Consider the following 26404-nt stretch of genomic DNA (forward strand, 5'->3'; position numbering starts at 1 on the left):
ATTTCATTCAGCCCAGTTTACTATTTCTGCTGAAGGCAAATGAGCATAATGGTCACAAATCCAATACAGTGGTACCTCTGGTTACGTACTTAATTCATTCCGGAGGTCCGTTCTTAACCTGAAACTGTTCTTAACCTGAAGCACCACTGTAGCTAATGGGGCCTCCTGCTGCCACTGCGCTGCCGCTGCACAATTTCTGTTCTCATCCTGAAGCAAAGTTCTTAACCCAAGGTACTATTTCTGGGTTAGCGGAGTCTGTAACCTGAAGCGTATGTAACCCGAGGTACCACTGTACATTCAGGATTGGCCCAGTCCATAAGAAATCCAGTTGCAGCAGACTTAACTTAAACTTGCAATAACTTATAATAAGTCTAAACTTTAGCACTATATAGCATCCTATGTACAGAACATAGAATCATAGAATCATAGAGTTGGAAGAGACCACAAGGGCCATTGAGTCCAACCCCCTGCCAAGCAGGAAACACCATCAGAGCACTCCTGACATATGGTTGTCAAGCCTCTGCTTAAAGACCTCCAAAGAAGGAGACTCCACCACACTCCTTGGCAGCAAATTCCACTGTCGAACACCACACCAGAAGGAAAAGCGATAGAAAGAGAATGTGAAACACAGGATCCTTCTGGCCTTACTTTTATAGTCAACATGACCTTGACAGAAAGAGGTAGGAGAACCAGTTTAAGCCAGCTGTATTCAGCTGTACCCAAACACCATGAACCTTCTGCTTGTTTCTTCCACACCGAGAAGCTTCCAGAACCCTCTTGAATTAAAAAGAATAGGAAAGATCTCTACACATCAGATCAATACCTTCTGTACCAATAAGTGCAAACTGACACTTGTTTAAGCTTTTGCTCTGCTAACTATACATTGGAATCTACTCTGGATCAATACTGAGTAGAATTTCATGACAGCTTCCCATCCTGTCTGCTTCCCCTTTCCCACTCTGGCAACTGGTGGCAGCAGAAGACAGCAGGACCATGTCAGGAAGCCACCCCACAATGGCACCCACCACCTGAGAGGTGCCGGAACTGCACTCGGGCTGAAAAAAAGCCCTGAATCTAGTGATTTCTGACCATTGGCCATTTGGGGAACTGGAGTCCAACAGCTTCTGGAGGTTGCCATGTTGTAATCCCAGCTAAAGCATCCAGGACAGCTGACCATCCAACCTCTGCTTAATGTAATTTGTCATTTCATCATCATCAAACCTTTTATTGGCATCACATACAACATCCAAAACAAATCAATACAGAATTACCACTTTCCCAGTGGCACAAAACTTTTGCTAAAAAAAAAAAAAAAGGAGGCAGACCAGTCTATCGTCACATCTCTTGGTCTCCAGGGAGATCAGATGTCTGCAGTGTATTTCGACGACAAAAAACCAAATAGAGATATTTAGCCGCTGACTTGGTGAGCTCCTGATCATTCCCCAGTAATAGAAAATGTGTGACCTCTGACTCTGGTTTCCATTTGGAGATACAGAGTTGATCTAGAAATTGCTGGCGGAGATCAGCATATAGTTTACAATTGAGAACCATATGTGTAAGGGTTTCCACCAGGTGGTCTTCACATGGGCAAGTAAGTTCTTTCTCCTTCCACCCTGCCTGAGAAACTTCCCCAAAGGAGATTTGATGGATTTGAATTAAACCTGGCCAGCGAAAATGCCCTTCTTTCTTGGGGTTAAGCAGAAATTCAAGGTAATTATGGTTAGTTTCATGCTCCCAAGAAAGTTGAAAATAAAGAGGGGAACATGTTTTCTCTGCTGCTACTGTTAGTTCTTGGGTTTCAATATCCCACAACCTAGTTTTTATTATAGCCTTGGCAGATGGTAGGGACATCGATCGCAAAAGTTCCACTGACAGCCCAAGTTGCTGTACCTTCTTGTTAAACTGTTGTAGCCCTGGGGAAAGAGAGGGGTCTAACAAAACTTCGCTGAGGAGAGGATCTTTATCTGATGTAAAATTTGCGTTGTGTGGTGTTTTTTCCTGACGAACCCTCTTGTATTCATGGCGATCTGTTTCTGGCAGGTTTGTAACCCGGTTTATCGACCTGGATGGCTTGACGTGCATTCTGAATTTCCTGAAGAGCATGGACTACGAGACCTCTGAGTCTCGGATACATACCTCTCTCATCGGGTGCATCAAAGCTCTGATGAACAACTCTCTGGGGAGAGCTCACGTCCTGGCCCATTTGGAGAGCATTAATGTGATAGCGCAGAGCCTGAGCACGGAAAACATTAAGACCAAGGTCGCCGTGCTGGAAATCATGGGTGCTGTGTGCCTGGTTCCCGGGGGTCACAAGAAGGTGCTGGAAGCTATGGTGCACTACCAAAAATACGCCAGCGAAAGAACTCGCTTTCAGGTACGGACTTGCCTCTTGCCACTTAAGTTGGTTGTACGTTGGGAAATATGGGACGCGGGTGGCGCTGTGGGTTAAACCACAGAGCCTAGGACTTGCCGATCAGAAGGTCGGCGGTTCGAATCCCCACAATGGAGTGAGCTCCCGTTGCTCAGTCCCTGCTCCTGCCCACCTAGCAGTTTGAAAGCACACCAGTGCAAGTAGATAAATAGGTACCACTCCAGCGGGAAGGTAAACGGCGTTTCCGTGTGCTGCTCTGGTTCGCCAGAAGCGGCTTAGTCATGCTGGCCACATGACCCGGAAGCTGTACGCCGGCTCCATTGGCCAATAAAGTGAGATGAGCACCGCAACCCCAGAGTCATTCAAAACTGGACCTAATGGTCAGGGGTCCCTTTACCTTTACTTTTACGTTGGGAAATAATGAAGGCAGTTGGAGAGACGTTTTTTCCTTTCCGCAGAGTATCAGTTCTTCTTTTGCCCCACGGCTTCTGTCTGATCAAACAGGGCTTGCAGGTTTTTGAAAACAGGCAATGCCTGTTTTTAGCAGAGTCAGCAGTTGGACAAGAAACCTCTGCTTGCATCGACCCTTTAAAGCTTATCTATCCTCTGCCTCCAGTATTAACTTTTACTTAGTGTTTTGAGTTCTGCATCAGTTTGGGCAATCTTTGGATTTATTTTTTATTTTAATGCCTTCTGGGGTCATCTCAGTCTGGCTTCCTGTTTGTGGAACGCTCTCCGCAGGGAGACTTGCCTGGCGCCCTCATTATACACCTTTAGGTGCCAGGTGATAACATTCCTCTTTAACCAGGCATTTGGCTGACTGACTTCCAATGCCCTTTTAAAATGTGTTTTTTTGGGGGGGTTGTTATTGTTTTTGTTGTTATTATGAATTTTGTGTTTTTATATTGTGATTTGGGTTGTGAACTGTCCTACAGGTATAGGACTGTATACTATTTTTGTTAATAATAATAATAATAAATTTTATTTTTGCATTATTTCAGCAGCATCTGCCCTTCACCTTAAGGTCCCAGGGCAGGTGGCAACAATTTAAAACACAATATCAAAATGCAGGGTCCCAAGAATAGGGTGCTTGTTTGAGTGACACCTGAGAGATATGCTTGGAAGCTACCATACATCAACTGGGTTGGGGGGAGGGAGGTTTATTGGTTTGCTTTCTCGTTCTTGATTTTACATTGTATTTTTATGCTGTGAACCACCGTGAGATCTACGGATGAAGGGCAGTATACAAATTCAATAAAGAACAATAATAATATTGATTATTTTTTTTTGCAATTAATAAATGGGTGCTTAACTCAGAGACTCTGTGGTTCTGTTAAAATATGTAAAAGCTATCTCTAGCCAGTTCATTAGCATGCACAGGTAATTCCAACCCAGCCCTCCCCAAGCTTTTGTCCTGCAGATGTTTTGTCTCACAGATGTTTTGCCAGCACCTGGGAGCTGCCCAAAACATCTGGAACACTCTACAGTGGGGGAAGCTGTATGGGTGGGCCATACATTTTTTTGTGATCCTCAGCATAAAAAACTAGTTCTTTTTCCCCCCTTAATGCAATGGGTTTGCACTGATGGCATATTGCCCCTGCACTTCTGCACCTGTAGACGTCATTAATTGAAAACCTTGTACCCCGCAGACACTAATAAATGACCTGGACCGAAGCACAGGCCGATACCGGGACGAAGTGAGCCTCAAGACGGCTATTATGTCCTTCATCAACGCAGTTCTAAGCCAAGGGGCTGGAGTGGTAAGTTTGGGGGCTGGAGGGATAGGTTTCAACCACCGAGGCTGGCGACCACTTTGGCTGGTGGGATGGAGGTCCAACAGGAGGTGGCGCCAGAGGCAATGGCCGGCAGAGCCAACTAATCCTAGTTTTGCCCCTATTCTCCTCCATGCTACAAGGGCAATACTGAGATGGGGGGTGAGCAGGCAGGGAGTGATGCCTCCTGAGCTCTTGTAAGTAGGAAAGCAGGCAGGTGGAGGTGGTTTAAGGTTGGTGGGGCAGGGCCCCATTCAGCCTTATAGTTCCTTCCTTCCTTCCTTTCATTCTCTCTCTCTCTCTCTCTCTCTCTCTCTCTCCCTCTCCCTCCCTCCCTCTCCCTCTCCCTCCTTCCTTCTCTCTTCCCCTTTCCCCTCAACAGAGTTCCTGAGAAAGCTTAGGTGCATGATAGAGGGGGTAATTTTGCACAGCCTTTTTCTGGGAACACATGACGGGTGCCTTGCCAGAGGACCCCAAAATTCCATTGGGGGGCAGGAAGCCCAAGTGCTTAGCGTTTGATTCTAGCCCTTTTTCCTGGTGTGCCTAAAATAAGATTGGCTCGTTTCTGCCGCCTCTTCCCTCCTGGCTGGGAGGTGATGGGAGTTGTAGTCGAGAACAGCCGGAAGACACCAGGTTGGCATCCGAAAGGATATTCAAATCAGACCCACAGTCCTTGAAAGGTCTGTTCTCTTCCTCTTTTCCAGGAAAGCCTGGACTTCAGACTCCACCTCCGATATGAATTCCTCATGCTTGGGATTCAGCCTGTTATTGACAAATTAAGAGAACACGAAAACTCCACGTTAGATAGGTAAGTGTGGTTGATTGGTTTGTAGTCCATGAGGTTTATTTTCCCCCATTGTGCCTTCTTCTTCATTCTTGATGGATTTTGTGTTTGTATCCATCTTTAGACTGAAGCATTCCAATTACAAGTTCAAATGGTACCTGAATGCTTCTTGAAGCATGTCTAATGCCAGCAGTACTTAAGAGCAGTTGTCAGTCAAATTTGTGCTGTATTATTAGTTTACAAAATGCTTTACAATCTCCCCTCACCCACCCCCTTGCAATTTTGTTTTACTTTGTTGAACTCATGCATTTATTGGTCTTTTCTCAGGCAGCTGGGCAATGTTGTTGTTGTTGTTGATTCAATTTACATACCGCCCATTATCAAAAGATCCCAGGGCGGTGTACAATATTAAAAACGCATTACAGAACACCAATGATAAAAAACGTAATAAAAAGCATACTGGCAGACAGCCTAATAATAAAATAGTCTTCTCTAGAGATGTACACCTCTGTGGTCCCTAACCCCTTACTTACTGGCAGTTATGTTTGGCTGCCTAAAATCTCCCACACAAATTTGAGCAAGAATCGGAAGCTTTGCATTGTTGTTAAGAGGATGAATTATGTAAGGGCTTCAAACTCTGCTGGATGAAATGTCAATAAATGGCTTGCCTGCTCTAGAAATTTCTAAATAGGCAAAGTAGTATAAGCCTTCTAAGACTCCCCCCCCCCCCAAGATTGATTCAATAATAATAATAATAATAATAATAATAATAATAATAATTTATTTATACCCCGCCCATCTGGCTGGGTTTCCCCAGCCACTCTGGGCAGCTTCCAACAGAATTTTAAAATACAATAACCTATTAAGCATTAAAAGCTTCCCTAAACAGGGCTGCCTTCAGATGTCTTCTCAAAGTCTGGTAGTTGTTTTTCTCTTTGACATCTGGTGGGAAGGCGTTCCACAGGGTGGGTGCCACTACCGAGAAGGCCCTCTGCCTGGTTCCCTGTAACCTCCCTTCTCGCAGTGAGGGAACCGCCAGAAGGCCCTCAGAGCTGGACCTCAGTGTCCGGGCAGAACGATGCGGGTGGAGACGCTCCTTCAGGTATACTGGACCAAGGCCATTTAGGGCTTTAAAGGTCAGCACCAGCAGTTTGAATTGTGCTCAGAAACGTATTCAATAGCCCATTACAATAAATGTGTGTTGACTCTTATCTCCTTCCCAGGCATTTAGACTTTTTTGAAATGCTCAGAAATGAGGATGAATTGGAGTTTGCCAAAAGATTTGAACTGGTATGTATGCATCCATCCATCCTAACTACTCTGGTTTTCTGCTGTTGTAAGAATAAAAAAGGATAGCATTCTACCTGCTGTGAAGCACTGTAAGAACCGAACCCCTTTGCAGTGACCCCTGAAAATGGGTTGGGCAGGTGGGGTGCTTTTAAATGAGCATTTTCACAACCCCCCCATCCCAAATGGGCTCAGCATCACTATAAGCGAATCACACTCCTGAGCAATGTATGAATTTTACAGTGGATGTCAAAATTTACATTAAAATGGAAGAAGCAAAAATCCCACGATAGTGGCTTAAAAGTCATATTGCTTTCACCATGATTTGGACATACAGTGGTGATTGCCACATCTTCCTAAACATCAGCACTCACATCTGTTTGACAGTGGAACGGACTATCTTGGAAAATGGTGGACTCTCCTTTGTTGTTGGTTTTTGAACAGAGGTTGGGTGACCATATCTCAGGGTTTCTTTAGCTGTGATTCCTGCATTTCAGGAGATTGGACTGGATGACTCTTCCAACGCTACAATTCTATATTCTGTGTCAAGAGTTCTTGTACACCTGGAAAATCTTGACTGGGATTGTGAACTTGCACATGTGGATATAGACGTGTGCAAAAATTTTGAACATTCATTGACGGGGGGTGAAATGTGTGTGTGTGCCTGCTCCCACCTATATATAATAAAGACCTGATTTGAAGACAGATTGTTCTGGGTTTAGTGCAATTGAGGGCAGCAACTTTTGACTCCCTGTGGCAATGTCAAGCTATACTTGGGGCATGGAAATACGAAACGTAACCTTTTGCCTATCGAAACACAGGTCCATATAGATACGAAAAGTGCAACCCAGATGTTTGAGCTTACGAGGAAGCGGCTGACCCATACAGAAGCGTACCCACACTTCATGTCTATCCTCCATCACTGTCTCCAAATGCCTTGTGAGTAAATATATAGAGATGTATTTTTGTATCTGTACATCTGTATTTTGTATCTGTAAAACAGGCTGTGGGTGGTTTCAGGACTCTTGTTTTCTGTTGACTGAAGTTGGAAGTGTTGTAGCTGTAACATGTTCCATAAGGGTTATTAGAATGGGTTGTTTAAATCTTCAGTGTTCTGCGAAAGCAGCAACATCTATAGGCTACATACCACATTATTTCAAAGGACTGTTTTTGTGTGTGCTCATTTCAGCCCCTCTCTATGGAAGTGGATGAATGAGCTGGTGTCCTCATGATGAGTGGAATGGTGTCCTCTTGATCAGAAATAGGAAATATGGGTTGCAATCAAAGTAGCACTAAGGGGAACATTGAATCATCTCAAGGATTTCTACTTGCGCAGCAGAACATTCTCCCTTTTTCCTGTCGCTGTGCATCCTTTAAATCTGTTCTGAAACAGAATTGGGGACGGCAGGGGTGCACGCGGGGGGGGGGAGAGATGGGTGGGCAGTTGCCTTTCTCAAGCGGAACTCATTCTGTTTGCGCAATTAATTAGTTCAGTACTGCCCCAAATTTTTAAGGACAACATCACCTGCCCCAAAGGGCGTGGAGAAGGCTTTTTAACCCTGGCAAGAGAAGACAAAATGACAAGACTGGATTCGTAGCACATATTTAAAAAACTGGGATGAGCGCTTGCAATGGGAGGAGAGGAAGGGGGAGCAGCTTGGGCTGCAAGATCGAAGGAAAGTAGGGATTCCTCGTGAGCTGGTCCCTAGAAATCTCTCTGGAGAGAAGATGCTGGGATCCCCACCACCCTTCCTGGGTCTCAGGTTTTCTGCTAATTTACTTCTTTGTGCGCCCCAAGGACTTGTTGACTGTAGGTTGCCATGTTGCTATTCCGTAGAATGTTATGAAAGGAATTGAGAATTGAGCCTGATGTTTGCGCAGGAATATTTTGGAACCGGCTCTTTCACTCGTTAATAACAAATGTAACAAAGGAAAACAGAAGTCCTTCCAAGAATGGGATGAGTTTGCTAGATGCAACCCCTAATTATCTCCCCACCCCCCCAAAAAACAAACCCTCTTCCTCCCCTACAACCATGAATACACCTCTTGCATACACCAGCATGAATATATGTTAAAATCTGCAAAGCCAAAACTTCGGAGCTCCTCATTTGCAATGATAATGTAATCTAGCAAAGCCTCTTTCCACTGAAGGTAGTAGAGGGCTGGAGGCGATTTATGCTCCATTTCCCCCTTCCCTCCTGCAGCCACTTCCTGTGCTGTTCTAGAGGATCTCCCCAACTCCCTGGAACAGGTTTTCAAGGGGCTACGGGGTGGGGGTGGGGAGGAGAAATCCTTGAAAAACACCCCCACCCCACCCCTCGCTCATGTCAGCATGAGCAAAGTTCCGCTCATGGGAACACAATGGAAGCCGCTGAGTTCTCTGACAACGTAAGAGGTAGCTTAAATTGATTGTGTGACATTCCTCTTCCCTCAAACAACACAGCTGCTATCCCAAACAACAGCAACAAATTTCATAAACAATGGATTTTGGGCTTTTGCTTATTTTTACACAACCCCCCTGGAGCATCCAGGAAATACGTTCAATTAAGCTCTGCTGTCATTGCAATCATCTGCACGGAAGATTTTCTCAATTACATCCAATTGCTCTGGATTTGCCTGAGTTTTCCTAGAAGTCCCATATCTAGCTCAGCTTCTTGTGTGATTTACTTCCCTGATATTTGATTCAAAAGTTGTGTGCTGGGGTAATCCCATAGACTCTTAAATATTTTTTATTTTTATTTATTTAAATCCCGTATGTTTCCACGATGTCACTTGCTACTTTACATCCTGTCTGACACACACAGATGCACACACCCCAACAGACCACCTTTCCCTCCACAGCTCACCTGAATTTATTCAAGCATCTGCCTTCATTGCAGAAGCATTTTGAAAGATGCCAAACTCTCCCAAGGCCCCTCCGTCCTTGCCAAAAGAGGTCCCTTGAGAGCTGCTTCCTTAAATGTTTTGCATAGCTGCCTCTACAGTCTTGGAATGGTTTTGTGTTTGAAACTTGGAAGCAGCAGGAATTTCAGCAAAAACTGCTGGGTCTCTGCTGCGGGGATCTAGCATGCATTCTCCCGTGTGAAAGTCTTTGTTAATCTCTATCTCTCCTCCGCCTCCTTTAGATAAGAGAAATGGCAACACGGTCCATTATTGGTTGCTGCTTGACCGCATCATACAACAAATAGTTATTCAGAACGACAAAGGGCAGGACCCAGACTCAACACCCCTGGAGAACTTTAATATTAAGAACGTTGTTCGAATGTAAGACCCTCTTCCTCCCTCCTTCTGAACCAAATGCTAAATTAGAAGACTTTCTTTCGCTCTTTCTTTCCTGGTTTTATTCTGTATTTGGTGTGTGTTTTGCTTTTCGAACATCTTTTTTTTAAAAAAGGCACGTGCTTGCAAGTTGGGTTTCCTGCATTGACGGGGGGTTGAGCTGGATGATCTTTAGAGATCCCATCCAATCGTGATTGCATGGACTACATAAGTCTAAAACAGGGATGGGTTTTTCTCCTTCCTCCGTCTTCAGTTGGGGGCGAGGCATTCAGTTTTAATCCTTTGTGTTTCCCCCAGATAACTGTGAACATATGTTCCCTGTGATCACAAATACAGGCAGCGACCAATTTATGCTTGTTTGAAATGTGTATGACCATGCATGCACACACCAGACCAAACCTGGAAGTGACCCAAAAATGCCACCAAAATGAGCGGGGGTGGAATGGGGTGGCCTTATGCAGGATCCGGAATGTAACCTCCGCAAAAATCGGTCCCTGCCTGTACAAACTGTGTTTCGAGAGCATGGGACTCTGTGGTATAAAATTAAGGAGGTAAGAAGAGTCCTGCTGAGTTGGGTCCAAAAAGTCCATCTAGACCTGTTCTCCATAGCTGCCAACAAGATGGCTCCAGGATGCCCATATGTTGTACATGAAGTCAGTAATACAGACCTCTCCACACTGTTGCCCCTGACCAACCAGCAATAAATGGCATGCAACCTCTGGATCAGTAGAAGCTTCTTCTTGCCTTCTGCCTTACAACCAGTTGAGGGGTGGGGGCTACTACCTGTCAACTTCCTCTTCCTTGGTCTCAGTATTGCCCTTGTAACCTCTGCAGGGAGGCTGATGGAGGCAAAACTAGCATTGGTTGTCCATGCCTGCCATTGCCTCTAGCGCCACCTGCTGTTGGACTCTCTGTTTCCTGCCCTACCACTTTCCACTACTGTTCTGAACCATGGAAAGTCCATTTTTAGCCATCATAGGTGATAGACCAACCATGAATTTATCTGGAGCGGACTCTAGCACAGAGCTAAATGAATGTTTTTCCCTGCATGGATTTCTGTTTGAGCGACAGAATATTCTCCCCCTATGCACCCCATAAATGTGTTCTAAGGTTTTCCCCAAATTTGTGGAAATCCTCACATGGATGGGACAGGTTGGTCTTCTGATCTCCTTTTTGAGTAGTTAATTCCAAAAGTTATCAATGCATTGATACTTCCCATGGCCCTTGTTACATTCAGAAAAGGCAATTCCTATTTTTCGTGCTCCCAGCCCTCTTCATCCATTTAGCATAACCTGTTTCTAATCCTGTAAGAGAATGGCCGCCTTGAAAGGTTTTCAAACACCTTTCTTCCCTATCAAGAGTCTGCTTTCGTTTGCCAACATTTCATGGCTGATAACCTCATCCCATAAGGTAGGGTTGCCATATTTCAGAAAGTAAAAACCAGGACACTCTGAAAGTTGTGGAGCTTTCTTTAGGAAGACACCAAAATTGTTAAGCTTTTGCCAAAATGCGATTTTTCGATTGATCCAGGATTGATTTCAGAAATCCCCCCCCCGGACCTCAATTCTGCCTTTGAAATCCTGGTAATGTCCAGGAAAATCCAGACATATGGCAACCCTACCATAAGGAGTGGTGTTGGTAAAGATTCATAGCATTGTAGTGGTTCAGACAGTGTCTAGAAAGCGTCTAGATTTCCTCCTAATCTCTTAAATCAGTGGTTCTCAACCTGTGGGTCACCAGATGTTGTTGGACTACAACTCCCATCATCCCCGACCACTGGTCATGCTAGCTAGGGGTGATGGGAGTTGTAGTCCAACAACATCTGGGAACCCACAGGTTGAGAAAGGCTGTCTTAAATGCTCCTGGAAAATAACCTGGCAATACCGAGTGAGCCCAACCTTAGGCCTAGCGACCCAGAAGCAAAACATTGCCATTGTAGAAGCTCTTGTGGGAGGGAAATGGACAAATTGAGCAAATGCATATGGGTGAAAACCTCAGGCTTTCCTTAATCCTCGTTTCCTATTGTATATGGTGCTTATTGTTTTCATGGTTTGTTTTCTTTCTAGGCTGGTTAATGAAAATGAAGTGAAGCAATGGAAAGAACAAGCGGAAAAGATGAGAAAAGGTGACTGATGAAAAATAAACATTCCGGCCTAAACCAGAAGGATAGGTGTATGGTAAAGCAGATCAAAGATGAGGAAGGAGTGGCCTTCTGATGTGTAGGTGGACTCCAGTTCCCATCTTACAAGGCTGCTGGTGATGCTGACTGGGGCTGATGGGTGCTGGAGTCCATCAGCAGGGCCTTGCGTTCCCCATCCATCCATGAAGGGTTACCATGACAACCAGGCCTTTGGTGAAGCATACCATATGTAGGAGAAAGGACCACAGGGGGAAATAGTGGAGTGGTTTGCTTAAGGTGCCAGGTTCAAAGGATCTTGGGCAGCTAGGACTCAGGTGGGAGAAAAAAATATGCTTGAAGTTTTGGAGTGCCAACCTCAGCCGGGGATCTAAGCTAGATGCAGCTGTGGCCTCATTCTGGTTAAGGCGAATCTTTGCATTTTATGGTTGTGAGAGGAAGTGACATAATGGAGGCGAGAGGCCCAGATTCCTCCTAGCCATGTGGATAGGAGTTAGAACAGGTTAAGTAGTAAGCCTGAGCTTTGAGGGTCTTGTGGGGGTGGTCTATAAACATTGGGGTTGAGGAGCACGGAAGCTAGAACCTCTATAGTGTGGCGTTGGAGGCAATTGGTTAGTTGACACAAGTTTATTCCCTTTGGCCATAATCCAGACATCTGCTACACAGACAAACAGTTTCACCTTCCTTGAGCATTCCTCAGAGGGAGACGTGGGCTTTTTGTGGGTGGGAGGAACTAGAGTTCACAACTTCCTGAGGTAATCCTTATCAAGAAAGGAGCAAATTCAAAGAATCAGGAGCAGGAGCAGCAGGAAATCAGAAGCTTGAAGAGGGGATGTGGCTCAATGGCAAAACATCAGCTCTGGAATGCAGAAGGTGGCTAGGAATGCCCCCTCTCTCCTCTTAGAGGTGAAGAACTATAGGCCGATTTCGTTATTAAATAACGATTATAAACTGTTTGCGGATATAATGGCAGAAAGACTAAAAAGGGTATTAAAAAATAGAATTCATAAAGATCAAACGGGCTTCCTACCAGGAAGACAACTAAAGGATAACGTAAGAAATTTGATAGATATTATTGAATACCTGGAAACTAGAATAGATAAACAGGCGGCCTTGATATTTATCGATGCGGAGAAGGCATTCGATAATGTCTCTTGGCGCTTTCTGATGGAAAATTTGAAAAGGATGGGGATGGGAGAAAGATTCAGAAAAGGTATAGAGGCTATCTATCATGAGCAAAAGGCAAAACTTATAATAAATAATACTACATCAGAATTTTTTGATATTTCTAAAGGGACGAGGCAAGGCTGCCCTCTGTCCCCCCTATTATTTATCTTAGTATTGGAAGTACTTACTAAGAGGCTGAGGGATACAGCAGAGGTTAAAGGAGTCAGGGTAGGAACTAAGGAACACAAAATTAAAGCTTTTGCGGATGACATTGCTCTAACATTAGAAGATCCAAAGCACAGTGTAAAAGAAGCCCTACAAAAAATTGAAGAGTTTGGTGCTGTGGCAGGCTTTAAGGTCAATAAGAATAAGACTAAAATACTGACTAAAAATGTATCTAAAGAAGATATAGTAGACCTAGAACAAAAAACCGGAATTATGACGGCAAAGAAGGTGAAGTACCTTGGAGTCTGGATTACGGCTAAGAACATCAATCTATATAAGGATAACTATGAGGTCACCTGGAAGAACATTAAGAAAGACTTAGAAATCTGGGAGAGAATGAGATTATCTTTTTTGGGGAGGATAGCGGTTATTAAAATGAACGTTTTGCCTAGAATGTTATTTTTATTTCAAACCATCCCGGTACTTAAAGGTTTAAAGCAATGTAAAGAATGGCAAAGAGCCTTGGCGAGATACATCTGGCAGGGAAAAAGACCGCGAATAAAAATGAAAATACTGGTAGATAAAAAAGAAAGAGGGGGTTTCTCCCTTCCGGACTTATGTTTATACTATGAGGCGGCGTGTTTATCGTGGTTGAAAGACTGGATAACGCTAGAAAACAGAGACATCTTGGATCTTGAAGGCTTCGATAACAGGTACGGGTGGCACTCGTACCTGTGGTATGAAAAGGTGAAAGTACATAGAGGCTTTTTAAACCATATTTTTAGAGGGCCAATATTCCAAGTATGGGAAAGAAATAAAAACCTATTGGAAAGGAAGACACCCTGGTGGATCTCACCAACAGAGGTGTTAACGGTCAAAAAAGTTAATATGGAAGGGAAGAATCCTACCTATGAAGAACTGACTAGGAAAACGGATCAAGGTATAAAACTTAGACCCTATGAAGAGATTAAAAACTCATTTACTGGGTGGTTGCAATACCACCAGGTAAATGACCTGTTAAAAGAAGATAAAAAGAAAATAGGATTCGAAGATAAAAAATCCAAATTCAATGTGGAAGTTGTTGAAGGAAAGAACAAAATACTGTCTAGAATATACGATATTTTACTGGAGTGGTATACAAAAGACGAGGAGGTGAAGGACATTATGACTAAGTGGGCAATAGACATCGGCTATAACATCGATTTTGAGAGATGGCTAGAATTATGGAATACTAACATGAAGTTCACGGCATGTATGGCATTAAGGGAAAATATGTGGAAAATGATATTTAGGTGGTACCTCACACCAGTGAAACTGGCTAAGATCTATAGGTTAAAGAACAAAAGATGTTGGAAATGTGGAGAAGTAGATGGTGACTTCTACCATATGTGGTGGTTATGCAGCAAAGTGAAAGGCTTTTGGGAATCGATTTATAACGAGCTTAAAAAATTTTTTAAATACACGTTTCCCAAAAAACCCGAAGCCTTTCTGCTAGGAATGACAGGTAAAGAAATCAAAAAAGAAGATAAGGTACTATTTTTATATGCCACAACAGCCGCAAGAATCATGTTAGCACAAAATTGGAAAACGGACGCCATACCTAATGTAAGTGATTGGCAGATTAAATTAACAAATTATGCCGAGCTCGCTAGAATAACAGGAAGAATAAGAGATCAAGATGAACAGAAATTTCATGATAACTGGATTAAATATTGGATATATATTGGGACTAAACTTTAAACGACACTGGCGGGATTGGAATAACTCTAACAGTAAAAGGTTATTATGTAAAAGAGATAAAATACGTGAATATAAAGTCTATTTGATACTTACCAAAGGAGTGGAAGGAAGTTCAAGGCTTGGCAGAGCCTAAAATAAATGTATTTATGATTTATGGAATGAATATATTATGTGTAATTTAAGTATTGGACTTTGTATAAGTTTATATGTATATATGTATAATACCAATAAAAATTTATCAGTAAAAAAAGGAATGCCCCCTCTCTGAAGCTCTGGAGAGCTGCTGCCAGCCAGTGTTGACAATACTGGCCTTTCAAACAGCTTAATCTCCCCTCCCTTTTTCTTATCATAAAGAACATCACGAGCTCCAGCAGAAGCTGGAAAAGAAAGAGCGGGAATGTGACGTCAAGACCCAGGAGAAGGAGGAGATGATGCAGACCTTGAATAAGATGAAGGAGAAGCTGGAAAAAGAACTGTCGGAGCATAAACAAGTCAAGCAGCAAGTGGCAGACCTCACGGCGCAGATCCACGAACTGAGCAGGGTGAGGCCATCTAACGTGGGATTGGGCCAGATCTCGCCATTAGCTAGTGTCGCACACAATCCCAGTCTCCGAGCAGCAAGACTCCAGAGGTTCCCATGTTTCCCCTGGGTTCAGTTTCCTTGGACCGAAGGTCAATGGAGACTGTGGTGTCTTTAGGGTATATGGTTTCATTTACACATATACACAACCTGAGCATAGGAGGGAGGGGTTCACTGCATTAACACGCCAGCAGATCTTGCCTCCCCGTTAGGTTTCCAGGGAAATTTGGGTCCAGGACAGAGCATTACAAGCCTCTGTGTCTCCAGCATCAGCCCAACTCATAGATGCACAGATCCCTTCACCTATTGTTCCCCATCCTAGGATGTCCTGGCATCTAGCCAGGTGAGGCAGGAAGAGACCCGCCCATTTGCCTCTATGGCAACAGAGCTCACTCTTTAAGATGTCGGTGGTGGGTAGCTGAGCGGCTACGGGCATTACCTTAACAAAGAAACTGGTTTGACTGGTTTAGCATGTTTCCTCTTGTAAATGCTAACCTCACAGATACAGGACCACCTGTGGACATTATCTAGACTGACCCCCTGAACCTATAAGACTGGTTTTATGAAAGAAAAGGTTCAGCTACAGAACTTGATACAGAAAGGTCAAAGACCTTTCTCGTCACTGAGAGGAGAAAGAGGCCAAAGTCAGGTGCTCGTATCTTTGCCTGAGTGAGACTCCAGCTAAGATCTTGCTTTCTCAGAGGAGAATTTAAGATGGCAGCACTACCTTGAATAGTCCGGGATCACCCAGTTCTATAGAGTTGCTGAAGATAAGCATGGGTGGATTTTGATGAGAGTCAACAAAGAGCACAATATAAGCTGCTCTAAGCTTTGCAGCGTTCTTCAACTTTGAGTCCTCAGATGTTGACAACTCTCGCCAACCCTTAGCATTGGCTAAGCTGCCTGGGGATGATGGGAGTTGTAGTCCAACAACATCTAGGGGCCCAAAGTTGAACACTTCTGTGAAGGAGAAGGTGGTAATTCCTTGGTGTCGTTGGGCATCCAGTATATTTCAGGAATATCAACTGATTGTGGAGCAGTGTATTATTTTGCTATGGGATCCTAGTGGTGAAGGAGACTTCCTATAGCATGGACCCTTGCCTCTTGACTTCAGTGAGGACAGGCTCACACCAGCAGTCAGCCAAGGTTCTGGGACCCAAGTTTGCCTCTGGGTGCTGTGCCATCAATCCCAGGAGCCATGCTCTATATGGACAGAGAAGCTAAGGTTATCCAGTAGTGAAGGAAAGCCACCGGAGATGTCCTCTGTTAAAACAGAAGAGTTTTCTCACAGCATCTTTGACAGCCCCAGCATGATTTTCTAAACTAGTTTTCTGCACTCCTTGCAATTTTGGGATAAATTAGACATTATGGGGGAAGGAGCTAAGCTAGGGCAGGGGTAGGCAACACAGTGCCTTCCAGATTCTGTAGGATTGTCAACTCCCATCAACTCCTCCTGGCATGATCAAGGAGTTGTAATCCAGCAACATCTAGAGAACCATAGCTTCTTCACCCTTGGGCTTGAGGAACCTCTTCCCCACTTTCCTTTCCCTGCTGCTGCTATCCCTCACATTCCAAATGCAAGGTGGAGATTCCTCACTTTCTCTATGTCAAACCTTGCTTCTCTTCTTCATTTTCAATTTCCCTGGCAATTTGTCTTTTGGATCCATCACTGGTAGGCTGAATGCCATCTAACTTCCTTATACAGTGGACGCTCAGGTTGCGAACGTGATCCGTGCGGGATGCACGTTCGCAACCCGCAGTGGCGCGTCTGCACACGCTCAGGTTGCGAGTCAGCTCTTCTACACATGCACAAAGCACGATTTAGCGCTTTTGCACAGGCGTGACCCCTGAAACCTGGAAGTAACCCGTTCTGGTACTTCCAGGTTTCAGCGGGTGCCTAACCCAAAAAAATGCAACGGCAAGCGTCTGTAACCCGAGGTATGACTGTATATTTTTCAGGTTCCTTGCAGTGACCGTATGTTCTCTCTCTCCTCTTTTTCTTCCAGAGAGCAATATGCGCTCCTGTCCCAGGGGGGCCCCCTCTGCCACCAGGTGCTCCTGGGGGCCCCTTACCAACAGCTTCCATAGGTTCTCTTCTCCCGGTCCCTCCGCCACCACCACCTCCTGGCGGGGTCCTCCCACCACCGCCTCCGCCGCCACCGCCTCCCGGTGGACCGCCTCCTCCACCAGGGCCACCTCCACTTGGCGGCCTCACCCCAGCCCCGGGAGCACCCTTGGGATCAGGGCTCAAGAGGAAAAACATCCCGCAGCCCACAAACGCTCTCAAGTCCTTCAACTGGTCCAAGTTGCCTGAGGTAAGGAACTTCTTCCATGGTGTGTGAATCAGTGCTTCTGGCTGTGCGGTCCTCCTTTGTGGCCATCGTCAACTTGTCGTTTGGCTGGTGGCCTCCAGGTGTTTCAGTCGGCCCTAGCCATGCACGGCCGTGTTGGTTGGGGCTGGTGGAAGCTGTGGTCCATCTTGAAGGCTTCCCACAGGGATCTTGGCAGCCATTGTGAGAATAGGATGCTGGACTAGTTGGGCTTTGGGGCCACCATCTTCCCTATGACATCCTGCTATCTTCTGCTTGAAGCAGAATTCTGGACTAAATGGACTATTCTGGAGAGAGAGAGAGGTCACTTGACATTTTATCCCTCTCTGGCAAATCCACCCAAATTTGTGTGTTAAAGCAAAGGTGACCTTGACAAGGGACTCTGTTCCCATAGCATATGGTTTCTTTTTTAAAAAAAATATAAAATATTTATACTTTTCAGATATATACATTTCATTGATTTTACAATCATTTTGACATTTTAAAACTTGGCGTCCTTCCCCCTCTTTCTGCGGTTCCTTAAATTTATTTTTAACATCTTCTGCATATCCAAATTAGCTTAACTTACTCATTTATTTATCTTCTTTAAATATTTACTCTTATGTAGCTGCAGGTTATTACAATAATCCTGCCAGTGTTTTTATCTGTTTACAGTTTGTCCGTAAATATGCAATAGACCATTTCCCTTCTTTTATAAAAAGTTTGTTATCTTGATTTCTTATTCTTCCGGTAAGTTTCGCCACTTCTGCATAGTCCACAAGTTTATAGCGTATGGTTTCAGTTTACAAAATGGCGGCTTGTGTGGGATAAGTGGTGCTTACCCCATCCTCTTCCCTTCTTCCCAGAACAAGCTGGAAGGCACCGTATGGGCTGGCATTGATGACGCAAAGGTGTTCAAGGTGCTAGATCTCGAAGACCTTGAGAGGACCTTCTCTGCTTACCAAAGGCAGCAGGTAGAGTACTGCCAACGTGTGTTTTGTAAGATGGTCCAAAACCGCCTCCGTCGGGTGATCATTGGAATGCAACGTTTTGGCTTTTATTTTTACCATCCTTCATTTACTTGTGTAACACCATTTTAATTCGTCCTGTCAACTGAACGCCTCTGGGCATGTCCGTGTTGGTGATTTTGATGGTGGGCGCTTAGCCTGACAGGGGAGGTCTTGGGAGAAGTGTGGGCCGTGTGACAGCATTTTGAGAGGCAATGCATGCTGTGCTCAAGTGACGAGTAACAACATTGTTGGGAATGGCTAAAAACTAACCACAGATTTAACTGCATGGGAATCATCCTGCGCACCCCCAATTTCAAGAATACGTTTTCAGTTGCGTATCTGAATGACAACTTTATTCTCTTAGCCGTTTGTAATTTCTCTGAACTGTTCGCAATGTAAGTTGTTTGGTGCGTTCTACTTTATAGAAAAGGAAAACAAGAAGAGATTTGATCGTGTTGTCTAAAATTATGTCTTGTGTAGAGAAAGAGGAGAACACTGGGCCCAAGCATAGAAGGTGAATGTTGGAAGATTCACGGCAGATAAAAGAAAGCATTTCTTCACACGATGCATAGTTAAACTGTGGAACTTGCTTCAGGAAGTAGTGATGCCCACCATTTTGGGTGGCTTTAAAAGAGGATTGGGCAAAGGCATGGAGGACGAGACTATTCAGTGGATACCAGCCACAATGACTAAGTTATAATAGAATATATATATAATATAATTTATTATTTATACCCCACTGTCAGGGAACTGCCATCAGTACTGGAGGGGGAGCGCAAAAGCCAGAGGGATTCCAGAGAGCGTCCAGGGTTCGGGAGGAGCAGCCCATCTTCTGGGGAAGAGAATCAGCGTAGCACCAGTGGAGAAGGGGGGCAGATGGGGGAAGTGGCGAGGCGGTCCCATGACTCCTTGCCTGGGACCAGCGGGGAGAGTAGGGGTCCTCCGTTGCCCACGCCCTCCCTGCGCAGAAGGCTTTCGCGCAGAGAGGGTAGGCGGAGACTAAGCGTCAAAGAACTTCTTTGCTGGAATAAGTTTAAGAAACGCCCACTGACGGATTCTGCCAGCGATTGAGTCAGCCACGGGTGAGTGGCTGTCCGGACAGAAAAGGTTCACTTTGGCAGCCCAGCTAGGTGTTTGCACCCAGCCAGGGAGATAGGCACCTGCTTACGCACGAGCAACCCTTTAGAACCATTACACCCGCCCATCTGGCTGAGTTTCCCCAGCCACTCTGGGCGGCTCCTAATCGAGTGTTAAAAACAATACAGCATTAAATATTAAAAACTTCCCTAAACAGGGCTGCCTTCAGATGTCTTTTAAAAATTGACATCTGATGGGAGGGCGTTCCACAGGGCGGGCGCCACTGCTGAGAAGGCCCTCTGCCTGGTTCCCTGTAACCTCACTTCTCACAATGAGGGAACCGCCAGAAGGCCCTCGGCGCTGGACCTCAGTGTCTGGGCTGAACAATGGGGGTGGAGACGCTGCTTCAGGTATATTGGACCGAGCCCGTTCAGCGCTTTAAAGGTCAGCACCAACACTTTGAATTGTACTTGGAACAAGTATCCATGACAGATGGTCATCCAACCTCTGCTTAGAAAGCTCCAAGGAAGGAGAGTCCACCACCTCCCGAGGGAGCCCGTTCCACTGTCGAACAGCTCTGCACCCAAGAATCATTCTGCAAAGGAGTTGCTGATTAAACCAGGAAGTCAAGAATGAGCAGAGACTCCTCTGCCATCTCAACCTGCCCACAGTCACCAAATTTCCCAGTTGTAGGCATCTAAGCCCCCTCTCCTGCTCTGAATGTATACATCCCACAGACACAGTTCGTGAAATCCACATCTCCAAATGCACCCTCTCGCACATTTTGCTACATATAAAGCACTTTCACGCTGGACAAACCACACACACACAGTCTTGTGTAGACGTGGTAATTGTGCAAACATGTGTTTCGTGTCAATGCATCAAGCAAAATAGGTAAGGAAGCTGCCATGTGGGTCTGTACACTTCTGACAAGGAAATGCTTTCTTTTTTCCCAATGCAAGTGTCCCCAGCGACTGTCCCCAGGGCTCTTCTCTCACATTCTCAGGCAGCCAAAGGGAAGAGCACTTCTTCTGTTTCCTATTGAAGACTAATCCTAATAGCTGTGCAGAAGGCTATTTATATTCTCCTTAAGGACACACCTGGGCAATGCACACTGCGTCGCAAGTAGGTCTCTGTGTACACCGTTGTCGCCAGCTTGTAAACACAGGAGGGTGCTGCGACAGGGAGCTGTGAAAGATCAAAGCTCCTTAGAGATCCTTTGCTGCGTGCCTCTCCCAACGCAGTGTTTGCAAACCGGTGTCTCCATTTGATACGTCGCAGTGCTGATTTCTCACGTGAAGTCTGAACTGGACCTCAAGCAGCCGTGTTTGCAGGGACCAACCCAGTAACACAAGCGGCTTTGCTTCGATACACCTGCGTTTTTCCTGTGCAGTCAAAATGCTCACCTAAAAAAGGAAAAGTCGTGTGCATCCGCCTGTCATATAAGCACACACAAATGCTTTAAAAAATAGGCGAAATATCCGCAGCACGCTACAGAAAGCTGTATAGATTTTCTCTCGGGTTTGCATTTGCAGGTTGACTTGCACTCTATACTGGTTTGCTACCTGCTTGCTTGTTTTGTTTCCTTGCTTAGGAATCCATGTGCACAGACTGTTGGTTTGGATTTCTTTTAAATCCAAGGTAGGGCATTTGTGGATCTCCGGGTGTTGCTAGACAGCAGCTCCCATGAGCCTCTGCAGCCAGTATGTCCAAAGGCTCTGGGAATGATGGGAGTTGTAAAGGTTAAGGTAAAGGGACCCCTGATCATTAGGTCCAGTCGTGGCTGACTCTGGGGTTGCGCCACTCATCTCGCTTTATTGGCCGAGGGAGCCAGCGTACAGCTTCCGGGTCATGTGGCCAGCATGACTAAGCTGCTTCTGGCGAACCAGAGCAGTGCACAGAAACGCCGTTTACCTTCCCGCCGGAGCAATACCTATTTATCTACTTGCACTTTGAGGTGCTTTCAAACTGCTAGGTTGGCAGGAGCAGGGACCGAGCAACGGGAGCTCACCCCGTCACGGGGATTCGAACCGCCGACCTTCTGATTGGCAAGTCCTAGGCTCTGTGGTTTAACCCACAGCGCCACCCGTGTCCCGATGGGAGTTGTAGTCCAGCAGTATCTCAAGGGCCACAGGCTCCCCAGCCCAGTTTTGAAGAGAGGGTTAATAATAATAATAATAATAATAATAATAATAATATATTATTATTTATACCCCACCCATCTGGCTGGGTCCCCCCCAGCCACTCTGGGCGGCTTCCAACAAAACACTAAAATACAATAACCTATTAAACATTAAAAGCTTCCCTAAACAGGGCTGCCTTTAGATGTCTTCTAAAAGTTTGGTAGTTCTTTTTCTCTTTGACATCTGGTGGGAGGGCGTTCCACAGGGCAGGCGCCACTACCGAGAAGGCCCTCTGCCTGGTTCCCTGGTTTCATTCCTTGAATCTGAAGCCTAGATAAGGAAGCGTGTCTCTGTGTGTAAGTAAACGACAGCAGAGTATAGAGGAGGAACTGATGCTTATGTGAAGAATAATCAGCTTTGTCTAGTCTGGTGAAATAATCCTTTGGTGCTCTGAAGGTTGAGGACTCAGACACAGTTTCAGGGAAGAAGCAGCGTCAACCAGTAAGCTCTTTAGAAGGTGCAAGTTTAATCTCTTCCTGATGCTAATCTAGGGAAGGATGACCCACCATCTTAGGAGCAAGATCAGATGTCAAGAGTTACCAAGCACTGAAGTCCAAAAGAGCAACTTTCGGTCTTCATCGCTCTTGATCAGCCTGCACCAGCCTGGTGATCTTGGGATGTTCTGGGTCTGGGCGTGATGGGGGCTGTAGTTCAAAGGCGCCAGGTTGAGGGAGGTGGGTCTTGATGCTTGGGAGATGGAGAAATGGTTACAGGTATGAAGCCGTTGAGGAGTGTTTGGCAAAAGGTAAAGTGCAGGTACAAGGCTGCCTTTATACTTGGCAGCTTCCAAGAAGGTGGGTTGAAATATATTTAGCACAGAAGCAGGTGTGCAATGTGGGTCTCCTAATTTATTGTCTCCTGTCCCCAAATTTCAGCCAGTGTGGTGTAGTGGTTAAGAGCGGTAGACTCGTAATCTGGGGAACCGGGTTTGCGTCTCCGCTCCTCCACATGCAGCTGCTGGGTGACCTTGGGCCAGTCACACTTCTCTGAAGTCTCTCAGCCCCACTCACCTCACAGAGTGTTTGTGGTGGAAGAGGAAGGAAAAGGAGAATGTTAGCCGCTCTGAGACTCCTTAGGGTAGTGATAAAGCAGGATATCAAATCCAAACTCCTCCTCTTCTTCTTCTTGCCATTACCAGTTTTCATTCTGCAAATGAAAATCACCTTGAGCAAAGAACAAAAACCCTCGCACCACAGAATCTGTTGATATTTGTTTTTGGGGTTCTCCCCCCGCCCTCAGTATTAATCTAATGGGGTACAAAATGACCCCTGCTGTCCCATATTGCCTACAGACACCAGAAGGATAGGGGGATACTGGTCCTAGGATTGTAAAATTGTGGAGTTGGAAGGGACCCCGAGTGACATCTAGTCCAACCCCCAGCAATGCAGGAATCTCCACTAAAGCATCCATGACATGTGTCCATCCAACCTCTGCTTAAAAACCTCCAAGGAAGGAGAGCCCACCACCTTCCAAGTGAGATTGTTCTACTGTCAGACAGCTCTTACTGTCAGAAAGTTTTTCCTGATAGAATCTCCTTTTTTTTGTAACTTGAAGCCATTGTTTGGAGTCCTAGCCTCTAGCGCAGGAGAAAACAAGGTTGCTCCATCTTCTATGTCAGTGATGGCCAAACTTGCCCCTCCAGCTGTTTTTGGACTACAACTCCCATCATCCCTAGCTAACAGGACCAGCGGTCAGGGATGGTAGGAATTGTAGTCCCAAAACAGCTGGAGGGGCAAGTTTGGCCATCACTGTTCTATGTGATATTTGAAGGTGGCTCTCATATCTCAAGTCTCCTCTTATCCAGGATAACATACCTAGATCCTTCAACTGTTCCTCATATGGCTTGGTTTCCAGCCTCTTGATCATTTTGGTCACCCTCCTCTTCACACCTTCTAGCTTGTCAATATCCTTCTTAAATTGTGGTGCCCAGAACTGGACACAGGACTCCAGGTGTGGTCCGACCAAGGCAGAACAGAGCAGTTCTTTGACTTCCCTTGATCATGTCTGAAGCATCCCACCCCTTCCTCCTGCTGTGCTTTTACGCAGCTCAGTTTTATTGTTCAAGAAGCTCTTACTTCCAGCGGACTCTGGCAGCATTCCAGTCCCTGAGCTGAATTCTAATGCCCTGGGTTGCTTTGATTGCTTAAATTCCCCCAACAATTTCGACTTGAAATATTTATAGCACATTGTCATGATTTAAGCACACATACACCCAGGTGAGGCGGGGTGGAGAAGAGAGTGTGTTTCAACTTCTAATGACTCACCGACTACTGCAACAGAAAGCAACCTTTAAGAAAAGTGCTTTCTGTTGCCTCTGCAGTCAAAATATTTGGCACCAGCGTCTTGACATCCAAATCTAGGTGGATCCGTAGACGTATAACTAGGCTCTCTTTATTCTCCTGGTAATCTAAGAATTCTGGCAAAGAGGAGGAATGCAAATGTGCGGTATTAGTGGACTCAGAAACAGCGCCAAAGTGCGACGAGGCAGCTGCCTCTGAGTAGAGGATTTTCAGTGCTGTGTTGGGGATGGGTGTGGGATATAGCTACGAATGATAAATTAACATGTGCTAGTTAGGTAAGGCGGGGAATATGCAGGGGAAATGATTTTGAGGAGATATGGAAGGTCTTTGTAGAATTTGTACTGTTAAAATGGAAAGCGGTCAAACCATCGCAAGAGGTGTTGAAATTTTGGGAGGCTGGATAATGGAATGGTCTCGGTGACTGGGGGCACATTTTTATTCTTATTACTTTGTAGTTTATTTTTTATTTTTATATTTGTATTTTGCCAGTGGTCTTCGTAAAGATCATCTCCGGGAGGAAGGATATAGATCTTTTAAATAAATGACTGGGGCCCTTTGCTTACGCACTTCTGGTAGGTGGCCAGCCCCCTGCAAATCACTTCGGAGTGGGTCTCATTTTGCCTTTGCACCTGAGCCAGAACTGGGGTGAATCAAGTCCTTTCCCCCCTGAATTTGTAAATATTTGCATAGGGAAGATTGCCATGAACATCAGAAAAGGGCTATTGCACTTGTAATAACAAATAAATCCATGCTTGCTTATTTACAGGGCTAGAGGCGGGCAGGGAGGTTTGGCCCCAAGCCACTTTCTGTCCACAAAAATCTGTCCTCATAGCAAGAGGGAATGAAAGAACAGCCTCTTCCATATAGCTTTTGAACTTGAAAGGCATTAACATTCCTGGCCGTGCGTCATTAGGGATTTTTAAAATTATTATTATTATTATTAGTATTATTATTACTATTACTATTATTACTATTATTTATTTACTCATTGAATTTATATACCGCCCTATACCTGCAAGTCTCAGGGCAGTTCACAGAATGAAATAAAAATAAAAATCCACAAAATACCTTATCTAAACAAAAACAATAAGCCTCAGCCATGTGATTCCATTAAACTGTTCTTATCAGAACTTATAATGTTCTTCATTTATGTAAGCTGTGGGTTAAACCACAGAGCCTAGGACTTGCTGATCAGAAGGTCGGCGGTTCGAATCCCCGCAACAGGGTGAGCTCCCATTGCTCGGTCCCTGCTCCTGCCAACCTAGCAGTTCGAAAGCACCTCAAAGTGCAAGTAGATAAATAGGTACCACTCTGGCGGGAAGGTAAACGGCGTTTCCGTGCGCTGCTCTGGTTTGCCAGAAGCAGCTTAGTCATGCTGGCCACATGACCCAGAAGCTGCACGCCTGCTCCCTCGGCCAATAAAGCAAGATGAGCGCCACAACCCCAGAGTCAGTCACAACTAGACCTAATGGTCAGGGGTCCCTTTACCTTTAACAGCACCCGTTCTAAGGGATGGAAATAATATTAAAACACAGCAGAGCAGCATTAGACCAATAAAACATGCCCGGTTTCAATGACGCCATAGCTGAAATGCATCCGTTTCTCTCACAATTCACCAACACCACGTATACAGCGTGTGGTCACGATCCATCCAAACTGAAGCACTTTCAGGTGCAGCTTCTCTGCTGTTGCTTAACTTTGTGTTCATAGTGCTCCTTGGCGGGGGGGGGGGGATCACAATTAAGCAACGCAAGTGAAACGAAAGGGAAAAATGGAAACCCTAAGAAACAACACTGGCTGTCAGCCAATTAAACATGAGCTGCACGGCAAATCTGCAAGCCTTGGGATAAGGGCCACTTTCAGACATGCTCCCTTTTCAGAGTCATTGTTTGCAATCTGCCCTTGTACTGAGAGGGCATCTGTTCCTGCCCCTCTTTGGAACCTCACCCTTGAAGCAGAGAGGAAAACATGAGTCATTTGTGCTGCTTTTAATGTCCTAAGCAGCACTAAAGCAGGTGGATTCCCTGACGCTGGGGGCCACCCCGGAAAAGGCCCTGCAGTGTATATGAAACGAACCTGCGGCCTTCCAGGTTCTTTTGTCCTCTTATCACCCATCAGCTCCCAAGTAGGCCGGGGCTGATGGGAGCTGAAGCCCAATACCATCCTGGGGTGGGCACAAGTTCCCCACTGCTGAACTACCTTGCCACGATCTCTTCCTCCACCAGAAAAACGTGGTAGTAAAA

General features: G+C 45.3%; 1 protein-coding gene across 2 annotated transcripts in view; it reads left to right on the forward strand.

Annotated features, from left to right (window-relative positions):
• DAAM1 (dishevelled associated activator of morphogenesis 1) overlaps positions 1-26404 on the forward strand; it is a 176550-nt gene that overhangs the window by 116630 nt on the left and 33516 nt on the right. For both annotated transcript variants that reach the window (XM_081015552.1, XM_081015553.1), the window contains exons 6-15: positions 2041-2374; positions 4021-4131; positions 4848-4951; positions 6151-6217; positions 7036-7153; positions 9340-9478; positions 11560-11618; positions 15057-15244; positions 17289-17597; positions 18458-18565. In XM_081015552.1, the coding sequence (XP_080871678.1) occupies positions 2041-2374; positions 4021-4131; positions 4848-4951; positions 6151-6217; positions 7036-7153; positions 9340-9478; positions 11560-11618; positions 15057-15244; positions 17289-17597; positions 18458-18565 (1537 nt within the window). The remainder of the gene's footprint in view (positions 1-2040; positions 2375-4020; positions 4132-4847; positions 4952-6150; positions 6218-7035; positions 7154-9339; positions 9479-11559; positions 11619-15056; positions 15245-17288; positions 17598-18457; positions 18566-26404) is intronic.

This window comes from Podarcis pityusensis (assembly GCF_964106645.2).
Source record: "Podarcis pityusensis genome assembly, chromosome: 1".
In the NCBI taxonomy this organism is placed as follows: Eukaryota; Metazoa; Chordata; class Lepidosauria; order Squamata; family Lacertidae; genus Podarcis; species Podarcis pityusensis.